General features: G+C 36.3%; 1 protein-coding gene across 2 annotated transcripts in view; it reads left to right on the top strand.

The window, feature by feature from the left end:
* The window catches only part of arfgef1 (ADP-ribosylation factor guanine nucleotide-exchange factor 1 (brefeldin A-inhibited)), a 216,419-nt gene that overhangs the window by 162,555 nt on the left and 40,016 nt on the right, over positions 1-13,848 (top strand). For both annotated transcript variants that reach the window (XM_039754611.1, XM_039754610.1), the window contains 5 exons: positions 3,376-3,577; positions 3,707-3,818; positions 8,938-9,143; positions 9,338-9,422; positions 10,198-10,363. In XM_039754611.1, coding sequence (XP_039610545.1) covers positions 3,376-3,577; positions 3,707-3,818; positions 8,938-9,143; positions 9,338-9,422; positions 10,198-10,363 — 771 coding nt within the window. The remainder of the gene's footprint in view (positions 1-3,375; positions 3,578-3,706; positions 3,819-8,937; positions 9,144-9,337; positions 9,423-10,197; positions 10,364-13,848) is intronic.

Raw genomic sequence — 13,848 nt, 5'->3', positions numbered from 1 at the left:
TAAGCAAAAAGAGAATTAGGGCTCGTCTCAATTTTGCTAAGAAACATCTCAATGATTGCCAAGACTTTTGGGAAAATACCTTGTGGACTGATGAGACAAAAGTTGAACTTTTTGGAAGGCAAATGGCCCGTTACATCTGGCGTAAAAGGAACACAGCATTTAAGAAAAAGAACATCATACCGACAGTAAAATATGGTGGTGGTAGTGTGATGGTCTGGGGTTGTTTTGCTGCTTCAGGACCTGGAAGGCTTGCTGTAATAGATGGAACCATGAATTCTACTGTCTACCAAAAAATCCTAAAGGAGAATGTCCGGCCATCTGTTCGTCAACTCAAGCTGAAGTGATCTTGGGTGCTGCAACAGCACAATGACCCAAAACACACCAGCAAATCCACCTCTGAATGGCTGAAGAAAAACAAAATGAAGACTTTGGAGTGGCCTAGTCAAAGTCCTGACCTGAATGACCTTAAAAAAGCGGTTCATGCTAGAAAACCCTCAAATAAAGCTGAATTACAACAATTCTGCAAAGATGTGTGGGCCAAAATTCCTCCAGAGCGCTGTAAAAGACTCATTGCAAGTTATCGCAAACACTTGATTGCAGTTATTGCTGCTAAGGGTGGCCCAACCAGTTATTAGGTTCAGGGGGCAATTACTTTTTCACACAGGGCCATGTAGGTTTTGATTTTTTTTTCTCCCTAAATAATAAAAACCATCATTTAAAAACTGCATTTTGTGTTTACTTTTGTTATATTTGACTAATGGTGAAATGTGTTTGATGATCAGAAACATTTTGTGTGACAAGCATGCACAAGAATAAGAAATCAGGAAGGGGGCAAATAGTTTTTCACACCACTGTATAATAATTAAGTCAGTGGAGAAGACAAAAGAATTGTGTGAGGTGATGGGAACAGTCAGGTAAACCCTGGAAGAATGGCCACACCTGACAGCTTTAAAAAGGTAAGCAGGGTAGCAGCAGCAGTTTTTATGATAGTGAGGCATGTCACCTTCTTTTCAGCTTTTGTTGTTGGGTCATTCCGAGCAAGCTCAGTAGGTGCAGTGCACTGTGCTGCACAGATAAACAAAAGAGGTCACATAAGATACCTTCATTTTAATGCTAGTGTAAATAAAAATGACATATTGATGGGATCTTTTTATGAAATGCATATTAGAGGGCTCGTTGAGAAAAGTAACAGTAATCACAGGCCGTATGTAGTATGTTTTGAATATTGAGGCCACGTTAAAAAGGTCCAATGGCAGAATCCCGTCCATGGGCTTTGAGTTTGATATCCCTGATCTACAGCAAATAAACATACAGTATAGTGCATCCGGAAAGTATTCACAGCGCATCACTTTTTCCACATTTTGTGATGTTACAGCCTTATTCCAAAATTTATTAAATTCAGTTTTTTCCTCAGAATTCTACACACAACACTTCATAATGACAACGTGAAAAAGGTTTACTTGAGGTTTTTGCAAATTTATTAAAAATAAAAAAACTGAGAAAGCACATGTACATAAGTATTCACAGCCTTTGCCATGAAGCTCAAAATTAAGCTCAGGTGCATCCTGTTTCCCCTGATCATCCTTGAGATGTTTCTGCAGCTTAATTGGAGTCCACCTGTGGTAAATTCAGTTGATAGGACATGATTTGATAAGGCACATACCTGTCTATATAAGGTCCCACAGTTGACAGTTCATGTCAGAGCACAAACCAAGCATGAAGTCAAAGGAATTGTCTATAAACCTACAAGACAGGATTGTCTCGAGGCACAAATCTGGGGAAGGTTACAGAAACATTTCTGCTGCTTTGAAGGTTCCAATGAGCACAGTGCCCTCCATCATCCGTAAGTGGAAGAAGTTCAAAACCACCAGGACTCTTCCTAGAGGTGGCCGGCCATCTAAACTGAGCGATCGGGGGAGAAGGGCCTTAGTTAGAGAGGTGACCAAGAACCCGATGGTCACTCTGTCAGAGCTCCAGAGGTCCTCAGTGAAGAGAAGAGAACCTTCCAGAAGGACAACCATCTCTGCAGCAATCCGCCAATCAGGCCTGTATGGTAGAGTGGCCAGACGGAAGCCACTCCTTAGTAAAAGGCACATGGCAGCCCACCTGGAGTTTGCCAAAGGCACCTGAAGGACTCTCAGACCATGAGAAACAAAATTCTCTGGTCTGATGAGACAAAGATTGAACTCTTTGATGTGAATGCCAGGCGTCACGTTTGGAGGAAACCAGGCACCGCTCATCACCAGGCCGTGGGGATGTTTTTCAGCGGCAGGAACTGGGAGACTAGTCAGGATAAAGGGAAAGATGACTGCAGCAATGTACAGAGTCATTCTGGATGAAAACCTGCTCCAGACCGCTCTTGACCTCAGACTGGGGCGATGATTAATCTTTCAGAAGGACAACGACCCTAAGCACACAGCCAAGATATCAAAGAAGTGGCTTCAGGACAACTCTGTGAATGTCCTTGAGTGGCCCAGCCTCTGGAGAGATCTTAAAGTGGCTGTGCACCGATGCTTTCCATCCAACCTGATGGAGCTTGAGAGGTGCTGCAAAGAGGAATGGGCGAAACTGGCCTAGAATAGGTGTGCCAAGCTTGTGGCATCATATTCAAAAAGACTTGAGGCTGTAATTGCTGCCAAAGGCGCATCGACAAAGTATTGAGCAAAGGCTGTGAATACTTATGTACATGTGATTTCTCAGTGTTTTTATTTTTAATAAATTTGCAAAAACCTCAAGTAAACTTATTTCACGTTGTCATTATGGGGTGTTGTGTGTAGAATTCTGAGGAAAAAAATGAATTTAATCCATTTTGGAATAAGGCTGTAACATAACCTGTGGAGAAAGTGATGTGCTGTGAATACTTTCCGGATGCACTGTTTAGTATATAAGTGATTTTTTAAGTAGAATCTTATTTCTTAAATCTGTTTAGATTCTCCTTTATAGCTTAGGTACTGTAGATAGATGGTAGAAAAAAGAAAGGTGTTTTGAGAGCTTAAGTACATTTTTTTGATCTACTGTATTAGTAAGAATTTTTCCCTGTTAGTATGGCAGACCAGGCAAAACACATTCATAAGTTTCAAAAAAAGATAAATGATTGAAATAACTGCAAAATTATAAAATGCTGACATATTTTAGTAGAGTAGTGCTATCCATATCACTAGAGTAAATGTAATTATGAGACTACTGTATATTTTTCTCTACCCTTAAATTATCTAATTCTTTTTAAGACCGTAACTTTCATTTTAGCTGTAGCAATTATTTTCTTTTTATTTATTAAACAAAATATTTGAATTGTAGGGCTTCAAATGTGAATTTCCTTTGGTAAAAAGCCTGTTTGTTCTTTTGTGTTTTTGTACTTTTTATTACTCACTTCAGGCCAGGAAAAGCCACCAGAGCAGGAAACAAATGAAATGAAGCACCCCGAAACAATAAACAGATATGGAAGCATAAATTCCTTGGACTCGACAGCCTCTTCAGGAATAGGCAGTTACAGTACACAGATGTCTGGGACTGACAACCCAGAGCAATTTGAAGTACTTAAACAACAAAAAGAAATTATAGAACAAGGCATTGATTTGTAAGTTGGTTTGGTTTTAAGCTTTTCATTCTTGTAAATATTTTTCAATCTAAAAATATTTAGTGAAATTATGACTCATTTATGTCTATGTACTAGGCCAGTAGTTGTGTTTTATGTCTTGTGTTGCAGATTCAATAAAAAACCAAAGAGAGGAATCCAGTATCTTCAGGAACAAGGCATGCTTGGCACTACTCCTGAAGATATTGCTCAGTTTCTTCACCAGGAGGAAAGACTTGATTCTGTAAGCCTGTAGCTAATGATTATTATTACTTCTGTAATGTGTGTTATGATTATAGAACAATTTTCATCATTTTCCTGTAACATTAAATTCATTGCATGTAAATATAGTTAGCAGTTGAAAATCTTTCACACAAGGATCTTTTACACTAGTACTCCAGTCTGTTTTACTTTCATAATAAACAATAAATACTGTAACACGCACTGCAGACTCGAAACGATATGCAAGATTGGAAAATATGTATGACGTCCTTTAGAAATGAAGTAAAAAAAAAAAAAGTATCACATTTTAAAATTAACAATTGCTAATTGCTATGATGGCTTTTTTCGAAAGGAGATATTTGCTGCTAGATACTTAGAGCTCATTTAGAGTGTGCTGACAGAAATTCTTGCTTGTATACCTGAAAACAAAACGGAATGACAAACTATAGGACAAGCCCTTGATATATGGAAGTTAAACATTGCAGAATTTGCAACCATGGGTTCTGTGTGATCACCTCTGTACACACCTATGACATTTTTGTACCTTCAGCTCTTACTCTCTAAAATTGCAAAATGGTTTAACTCTAACCTGTTTTAACCCTCTCCGTTCGAACAGGGTGGTTCTACAATACAAAGTACATATAGTTTTTCCATGTACGCCATTATTAAATGTAATGCTAATTCAGACAGCCATTATTGGACCAAAGCTTTGCAAAGTACATTAAGTTTTAGGAGCTGCAATAAAACACTTTTTATAAAATAGCAGAATATGCTGATTTAAATATTATTCTTTGGGGAAAGGAAAAAACATTGCTGTCTCTCACCTCCTAGATTAAAATTCTGGCTTGGCCATACTTAGAGCTTGCAGGTGCTCTCTGTGTATGTGTGAGTTTTTGCCTTAGTGCTTCAATTTTACTCTGATATCCCAAAGATATGTGTATTACATATATGGCCCAGTTTGTGAGAGTGACTTGTGATATATTGAGTGACACAAGATACCCAGGACCTTGAATAGAATAAGGAAATTGAGTGGATGGATGGATTCTTTTTTTTAACAATTTTCAAGGATTAAATATCAACTATGTTTTTGTACCTGTTTGAAAACTAATTGAGAAATGGACAAAAAATAAATTTTTCATAAACCAATAATAACTGAAGCTTACCATAGTAAATATAAAAACAAATACGTCAAAACTTGACAGCTGTAAGTTTTTAAAGCTTTTAAAGTATAACCAGTCTTGGAGTCTATGATGTATGATTGTTTTTGTTAAACTTTAATAAAGATAAAATAAACATTGATGTTAATAATAAACATTTTTATTACTTGCCTACAAGTATGCAGATTGGCATAAACAAAAAAGCTTGCTCAACCTTAATACCGTAATACTCCCAAGTGGGGATACATTACCGTAAAACTACAAATAGGAGTGCAAGATATACAATTTAATTTTTTATGAGAAGAATTTAAAACTTCAAAACATTACATAACTCCCAATTATATGCATGGTTGAACCTTCCTTAACTCCGAAAAAACGTAGTTATACTAGTTACTTAATATTTTCTTTAAGTGCTTTTAAAAGTAGAAAAGGAGATGCTCTATTTATAAGACAGCCAGAAAGAAGGTCCTTTGTAGACGGCCAGAAAGCAGGTCCTTTTTAGGTAACCACAAAACACTTCAAACTTTTTGGTCTTGAATAAGTTCTTTTATCCCGGTTAACTCCAGACAAAGTTTTCTGTCTGTTACAGACAGACAACTGTATGCTCTGAGAAAAGTGTAGAAAGAAAGATTGCACCATTGTCAGACATTGCCAGGGTTTCTTCTGTTAGAATACTTCATATTTGGTATTACCCTTTACTATTATTCTTTCAGGTGCACTATGGGGTGCATCCCTCTTTAAGGCTCTAAGGTTCCATGGCGATGGGTTGAGTATTCTCTGTGTAGCTTTCTTGCTGTCTACAGTACATACTGCTCCATTAACACAACTTCCAGTCCCATGTAGTTGAAGTGATCATGCCCCTTATGACCAACCTGGAAAGTTGATCTGAGATAGATAAGTTGCATACCCCCACATATAAAATTATCAATATTGCGTGCAAGAATCCCAGTAACGTTACCATCTTCATCAAGCTAGTAAAAAAAAAAGGCAGGATCTACTTATAAAAATGTTCCCACCTATCCTCAGCATTATCTCCTTTCCCTTATTGTATCAGTAAAGTAATACATCTGTTAGACCATACACACATTTTTTTAGCCTCCATAGTTTTTCTTCTCTTTTTGCCTCAGTAGGTGAATGAATATAAATATTTCAAGATAGTGTCATACCCTGTAGAAAAGCAAATTTGATATAAGTGGAATGAACATTCCATTGTCTTTGACAAAAGACAGCTTAAAGAAGACTGAGAAACTCCAATAGACATATTGGTCAATCACTTTTGAGCCTATTCCTGTCTAGATTTTTAAACGTTCCTTCCACTCAACATACTCTTCTATACAGAACTTTGTGCACTCTTTTAAAGTGCAAATCCATCTTCTGGAAATACTTTTTTGACCAGTGTTTTTGATTTCCTCAAAAATGCAATTACATCTCCAGTTACTTATATCTTCTTGCTTTGCTGACTCAAATGAGATATCTAAGATTTAGAACACATTATCTTCCTTTCACAAGTCACACAACTACAGCTGATTAGTTACTAGTTCAATGTCCAGACTACCCATACTTGACATGTTAACATACCCTTTTGTTTTAGCAATACTCACAGGAATCAAAAACACTAAATTATACCAATTTCGTTTTTTTTTTTGTTTTTGCTAATGCTTTGCTAGCCCATCCTATAACTTTAGCTGTATCTGTTTCTGTGCATACAGATGGTAAAATAGGTATTGAACATGTCAACGTTTTTCTCAGTAAATATATTTAAAATAAAGCTATTGGCATGAAATTTTCAGAAGACGTTGGTAACAACCCAAGTAATCCACACATAACAAGAAATCAAAACAAATCAGTCCAAAAATGAAGTTATGTGTAATAAAGCGGAATGACACAGGGAAAAAAATTGAACAAATGAAGAAAAAGAGGTGCAAAAAGAAATGGAAAGCCAAGAAACAAGCTGAAATCTGTCAGAATTTAGAAAGCAATCCTGCCCCCTATCAGTGCAAATTAATATCAACTGGTTTAGTCCTAATTGATGGCCTATGAAAAGGTTTCTTACCAATGCATCACACAAGAAGCATCTCATGATGGATAAAAGAGCTCTCTCAAGACCTTTGAAACCTTATTGTTTAAAAACATACTGATGGCATTGGTTACAGATGTATTTCTAATGTTCTGAATGTTCCAGTGAGCATCGTTGGGGCCATAATCCAGAAGTGGAAAGAACATCATTTAACCATAAACCAGCCACAACCACTTGTTCCTCCCAAGATTTCTGACAGAGGAGTCAAAATAATAATCGGAAGAGTTGACCAAGAGCCACGAACCACTCGTGGAGAGCTTCAGAAAGACCTGGAATTAGCAGGGACAGTTGTTTCAAAGAAAACAATAAGTAATGCACTTGACCTCCATGGCCTCTATGCACGCTCACTGCACAAGACACCACTGCTGAAGAAAAAGCATGTTGAAGCTTATTTAAAGTTTGCTGCACAACATCTGGACCAGCCAATGAAATACTGGGAGAATATAGTCTGGTCACATGAGACCAAAATTGAATTCTTTGGATGTCATTGCACATGCCATGTTTGGAGGAGAAATGGTGCTGCTTATCACCCCAAAAGCACCATACCAACAGTGAAGTTGGAGATGGGAGCATCATGGTGTGGAGCTGTTTTTCAGCATATGGTTTTGGCAGACTTCATATAATTGAAGGAAGGATGAATGGAGAAATGTACTGGGACATTCTTGATAAGAATCTGTTGCCATCTACCAGGATGCTGAAGATGAAACGATGGTGGACATTTCAGCAAGATAGTGATCCCAAACACACAGCCAAGGAAATTCTCAGTTAGTTTCAGAGAAAGAAAATAAAGCTGCTAGAATGGATCATAAGTGGATCTTGCCTTTTTTTTTTTTTTTGGATTTGCTGTATTTCAGACATGATTCAAAATTGTAGGGGAAATTTCAGCAATGTCTTTTGCTTCTCTCCTATACTTCTGTTTTCTGAGACTGAATCTGACTTTCACAGTGGTCATGTATTTTTTTCCTTTATTTAAGATGTTCATACAGTAGTGACAAGAGCTGGCAATGGCAACCTCTTCTGGCTGTTTTGCAAATGCAACCTGTTACTTTGTTTTTGACTAGTGAAGTACACAGTTTCTTGAGTGACAGTATTGCCCGCTGTTAACCAGAAACACCTTTTCTCCAAAAATGTTATTTTTTCCACACCTACTTCATTGAGGCAAAGGTAAACGACATACATCCTGTTTATGCCAGTCACTTTTCTTTCGCTTCTTAACAAGCAGTATCCAGCAGCTTAATAGCTAGCATGGCATCTGAGAGAGCCATGTAATATTTACACATGCAGGAGTATGTCTCCTTGAAATCAATTACATAATACACCGTAGTAACTGTAATTGCTCTATTAACTCTGTCAGAATCTGAATATGCCATGTAGGTATATATGATCCTTTTCCTCCCTCAAAAACACAGCATCAGTCCTTTCTATCATAGTGGTCATAACTTCTTATCTTTGTTCAGATCATCTGCTAAATTGCCATTGCACTTTCTCTCGCTCTCCCCGTAAGTAACAGTTGAACCACAAGTACATGTTTTTTCTTTTCAAATTCAGTTACATGTATACATATTAAAACTTAACTTCTCCAAATCTTGTATGGCTTACTTTTGTCGAATGCAGGCAGGATTCTATAATTAGCAGCCATTTTTTGTCAACAGTGTTCAACTTCAATAAAGAGAAAACATCATTGATATTAGCAACAAAGTTTTTATTGCTCTCTCACGAGTATGCAGACTTGAATAACCAAAAAAGCCCATTCACACTTCACCATGGCTTTAATTCTACAAGTAAGAGTGTAAGATGTAGAACCTAACAGTTTTTGATATTTATAAAGTAAGTAAATTATTGTATTTTGCCAGAAAATGCTTGCCAATTTGATGATAACAACATTGTCTTTATTGCATCTTTTTCAGACTCAGGTGGGTGAGTTCCTGGGTGACAATGACAGGTTTAATAAAGAGGTGATGTATGCTTATGTGGATCAGATGGACTTCCAAGGAAAGGATTTTGTCTCAGCTCTTCGCATGTTCTTGGAGGGATTTCGTCTTCCAGGAGAGGCTCAAAAAATTGATCGATTAATGGAGAAATTTGCTGCTAGATACCTAGAGTGCAATCAAGGGTATGTTTTGCCTTATCTCATAAACCTATATTGACAGTCATTGCTCAAATCCTTCACTCTAGGCTACAGTGTTTAACATGTTTTAAAAAAATGTTTCTAATATTTGCTATCTATAATAATTAGCAGATCACTTTTAAATTATACTGTTAAACATTTTTTAATATTCTCTCTCTTTTCTGATTTTGTACAACTAGGCAAACACTGTTTGCTAGTGCAGACACTGCATATGTTCTTGCATACTCAATCATTATGTTGACAACAGATCTCCATAGCCCACAGGTAGGAACATTGTATTGTCAATGCATTTATCTACTACAACTTTTGCATGTGTATGTACTGTGCTAAGTCTTAATAGATATTCATAAAAAGTAGGCTGGATGTAGTTTATATGTATTATGTTTATGCTCAGAACAATTATAACATTGATGTCTTATGTATTGACAGTTTTTTTTTTTTTTACCAATTATAATTATTACTTTAATTTATTTGTATATGGAACAAGAAGAGCTTTGTAGTATGAAATTGAAGTTGGATTGGTTGTTTTGCAGTTAGGAAGATTACATTTGAGTAAGCCTTCAGTTTTTCATGTAAATTATAAGTTTTATTATGAATTAGAACTACAAAGAACAAAACAGCATAATTATCTAAATCTACCTTGAGGTTGATTATTATAAAAGCCACTGCATTGCTTTTCACCTTCATGTTTATTCACAAATTCTTTCAAAGCTATTCTGAAGTGATTTTAGAAATAATTACGTACAAAAAATCTAAAATTTTGTGTACTTTTGAAAATCATTAACTTTATTGAGTTAATGCTTTTCATAGTTATTTTCTTGAATATTTGACATTATTCACAGACTTTAATCACAGAGGCAATGCTCTCAATTTTATCTTTTATAAAATTCAAGTTTTCTTATGAATTTTTAAATCTTCTAATATTAATTTTTTCCAAAGCCCTCTGTTAACTCCAATCTTATATTAGACAATGGAAGATTATCCACCCTCAAGCTATTAGAACATTGTTTATTTCATATTGTTTTTAATTTGTTTGTAGGTGAAGAATAAAATGACAAAAGAACAGTATATTAAGATGAATAGAGGAATAAATGATAGCAAAGATTTACCAGAAGAATATCTTTCAGCTATATATAATGAAATTGCAGGAAAGAAGATATCTATGAAAGAAACAAAGGAGTTAACCCTAAAGTCCAATAAACAAAGTAAGTTAAAATTATAAAATTCTGTCTTTTATGTCCGGTGAGAATAGCTTTTGACAATCTCTTTTGCTAAAATGGTATATGGATGTAGTTTTTTAACTTGGCAGTTGTTGTATATTGTGATTCTACCTAGGCCTTACTTTTTGCCTTCTGTCAGCATTACTTTTGTTTTTGATGTTACTTGAAATATTATAATCCAAGTAACTTGGTGGCATATTAGCTAGGGCTGTTGCATTATAAATTTAGTATCTTGTGGTCAAGCCCTGCACCCAATCTGTGTGAAGTTTCACATTCTCCCTTTATATGCATGATTTTTCCTACATTTATTGCTGTTTTCTTCACATTTACTTAATTATGTAGAGATTAGGATAACTGGCCATTATAAATTGGCCTGTGTTTGTGACTTTTGCACATGTGCCCTGTAATGTCCTGGTGCCCTGCCCTGGGTTATATTCTGCCTCGTACCCTTAGTTCCTGGGATAGATTCTGATTCCCTACCATTCTGATTTGGATTAATCATTTTTACAGATGATGGGGAATGCTATACTCTTTGGACTGAAGTTTCAAGCTTTATTGGTGAATAAGTTATAAGTGAATTGATTTATTCAAAATTAAATTAATGTGAAAATAAATGAGTGAAATAAATGGTGTTTAACCACAAGCAGAATTCATACAATACAAAAACAATGGCGGCACACACTGATGCTGTGGCTTTGTGCTCCGTGAATAGGTGCTCTTTTCTTTTCTTTTTTTTTTCCCTTTTATTTATCAGTTTTCCATTTAACAGCAACATAAATACACATCTCTTCAAATACATAAAAATGCCAAAGGTATCGATAAACATTTTAGTGTTGACTATCAGATACGAACAATAAATATATAATGCCTAAACCCCATATCCCACCCATAGGCCCACAAAAAAGATAAATAGATAAAATAGATAATGATTAATTAAATAATTAAACAACAAGAAAGTAATTAAAAAAAATACAAAAAAACCCTAATACACAGGATGTTACAAAAAATAAGTAGATAAATAACTAACAATTAAAAAAAATAAATAAATAAATAAAAAATAATAGTAGTAAAATAGGAAATAAATAAATAAATAAAGTTCAATCAGGTGCAATTGTTTCCAAGGATCTAAAATAAGAAACAAAAAGTTGCCAGACTTTCAAAAACCCATCAGCCCTCCCTCTCAGACTAAACTTGATTTTTTCAAGTTTTAAAAAGAACATAAGATCCTTCAGCCAGCGGGCCATGGTTGGGGATGGAGCCTTCCAGGACAATAATATTCTACTTCGTGCTAACAGTGAAGTGAAAGCGATTGCATTCAATTGTGTACTATTAAAAGATGTATCATGATCTCCAGGAACCCCAAATATAGCGATCAAAGGACAGAGTTCCAGTCGGATTCCAAAAACATGAGAAATAATGTCAAAATAGGAGGTCCAGTATAACTGGATTTTGGGGCAAAGAAAAAACATGTGGCTTAAATTGCAGGGAGAGGAGTTACATCGGTCACATAGGTCAGGAACATTGGGATAAATTTTAGATAGTTTAGACTTTGACCAATGTAGCCTATGTACTACTTTAAACTGAAGTACAAGATGAGGAAGTACGAATCCCCTTAACTACACTATCCCAGTAGCCTTCTCTGAAGTCCAGACCCAACTCCTCTTCCCAATTTGAAATAGTTTTACTGTCAGCGCAACTGTCCATTGAAAGAACAGTATTATATATTTGCAAGGTAAGAGATTTCTTATGTGAAGAAAGGTCGAATAAGTCTTCCCAAGACCGTTTAGGTGGGCGAATGGGAAACTCAGAAAAAATAGTGGAAGCACAGTGTCTAACCTGAAAATAATGAAATAAATGAAATGAGGGCATACCATATAGGGACGACATATCCATAAAGTTAAGAAAGATATTATCCTTATAAAGATCGGAAAAACATGTAATGCCCTTTTTATCTCATAAATTAAACGCAGTGTCTAAAAGGGAAGGGGGAAAAAGGTGATTATTACATAGTGGGGCCAGAGCAGAAGCAGAAACAGATTTGAAGTGGCGTCAAAATTGATGCCATATCTTAAGAGAGTTAAGTACAACAGGGTTATCTGTATATTGAGTAAGGGATACAGGGAGGGATGAAAATAATAAAGCGGGGAGAGAGGTCGAAAAACATGATTGAGCTTCTAGCTGACACCAAAATGCCTGAGGATCTTTTAGCCAATAAATGTATTTTTGGATGTTAGCTGCCCAATAATAAAACATCAAATTGGGTAAAGACAGACCTCCACTGAGTCGGCACTTTTGTAATAATGGCTTGCGAATTTTGGGAGACTTACCTCTCCATATGAATGAGGAGATCATTTGATCAATAGATTTAAAAAAAGATTTGGGTAAGAACAAAGGAATGCACTGGAAAAGGTATAAAAATTTGGGTAAAACATTCATTTTAACTACATTAACCCTGCCCAATAGAGATACCGTCAAATTAGCCCATCTTTGAAAAGCTGACCTTACATGAGACAGTAGAGGAGTGAAATTAGCTGCCCGTAGAGCCTTAGGTGAGCTAGTCACATTCACTCCTAAATACTTGAAACCAGTATAACTCAGGTGTAAGGGAAGAATAGTCTGTCTGAGCCGCTGCGCAGCTTTGTTTATAGGCAAGCATTCACTCTTTTGAATGTTAAGTCTATATCCAGAGAAGAAACCAAAATCTTTTAGTATTTCCATAACATGTGCTAGGGAATTAGTCGGGTTTGTGAGATACAGAAGTAAATCATCTGCATACAAGGCCACCCTGTGTTCTATATTTCCACGAGTCACGCCTTGGAACAAAGAGGAAGTCCTGAGAGCTATCAAAAGTGGCTCTATAGCTAAAGCAAAAAGTAAGGGGGAGAGAGGACAGCCTTGACGTGTGCCAAGCGATAAAGTAATAGGTGCTCTTTTCTGCTATTATTGTTCTTAATATTGACTTTCATCGTTTTACACACGGAAGCTTTCATCCACTACAGTTGTCAAAAGCTTCTACAGATCGGCTGAAATAGCAAAGATAATTATTATAACACAGAAGCAATACCACAGAAGATTCTCAGATCACCAGGACTTACATTGACTCCTACACTTGGAAGAAGGTAATGCAGATGGTGCAGGGAGAGGAAGCAAAAAAGAGGCAAGCGAGCAGGATTACTAACTAGGCTAAAGGCTGCTCCGCATAAAACCCCTCTGCCTAGTGTTTTTCTTGCAAATACTAGATCACTCGCAAATAAAATGGATAAGCTCCGACTGGATATTTCCACACGTAAAAATACAAGGGACTATTGCCTTTTGATTTTTTCAGAGACATGGCTGGATCCCACCATACCGGACACAGCAGTTGAGCTTGCAGGTTGCACGCTCCATCGAGCCAATCAAACCCCCGATTCCAGTAAGAAAACAGGTGGAGGACTGTGTGTCTATACTAATAATGCTTGGTGCACTAATAT

Source organism: Polypterus senegalus, chromosome 5 (assembly GCF_016835505.1).
Source record: "Polypterus senegalus isolate Bchr_013 chromosome 5, ASM1683550v1, whole genome shotgun sequence".
Taxonomy (NCBI): Eukaryota; Metazoa; Chordata; class Cladistia; order Polypteriformes; family Polypteridae; genus Polypterus; species Polypterus senegalus.
This window is presented reverse-complemented; position numbering and strand designations above follow the sequence as displayed.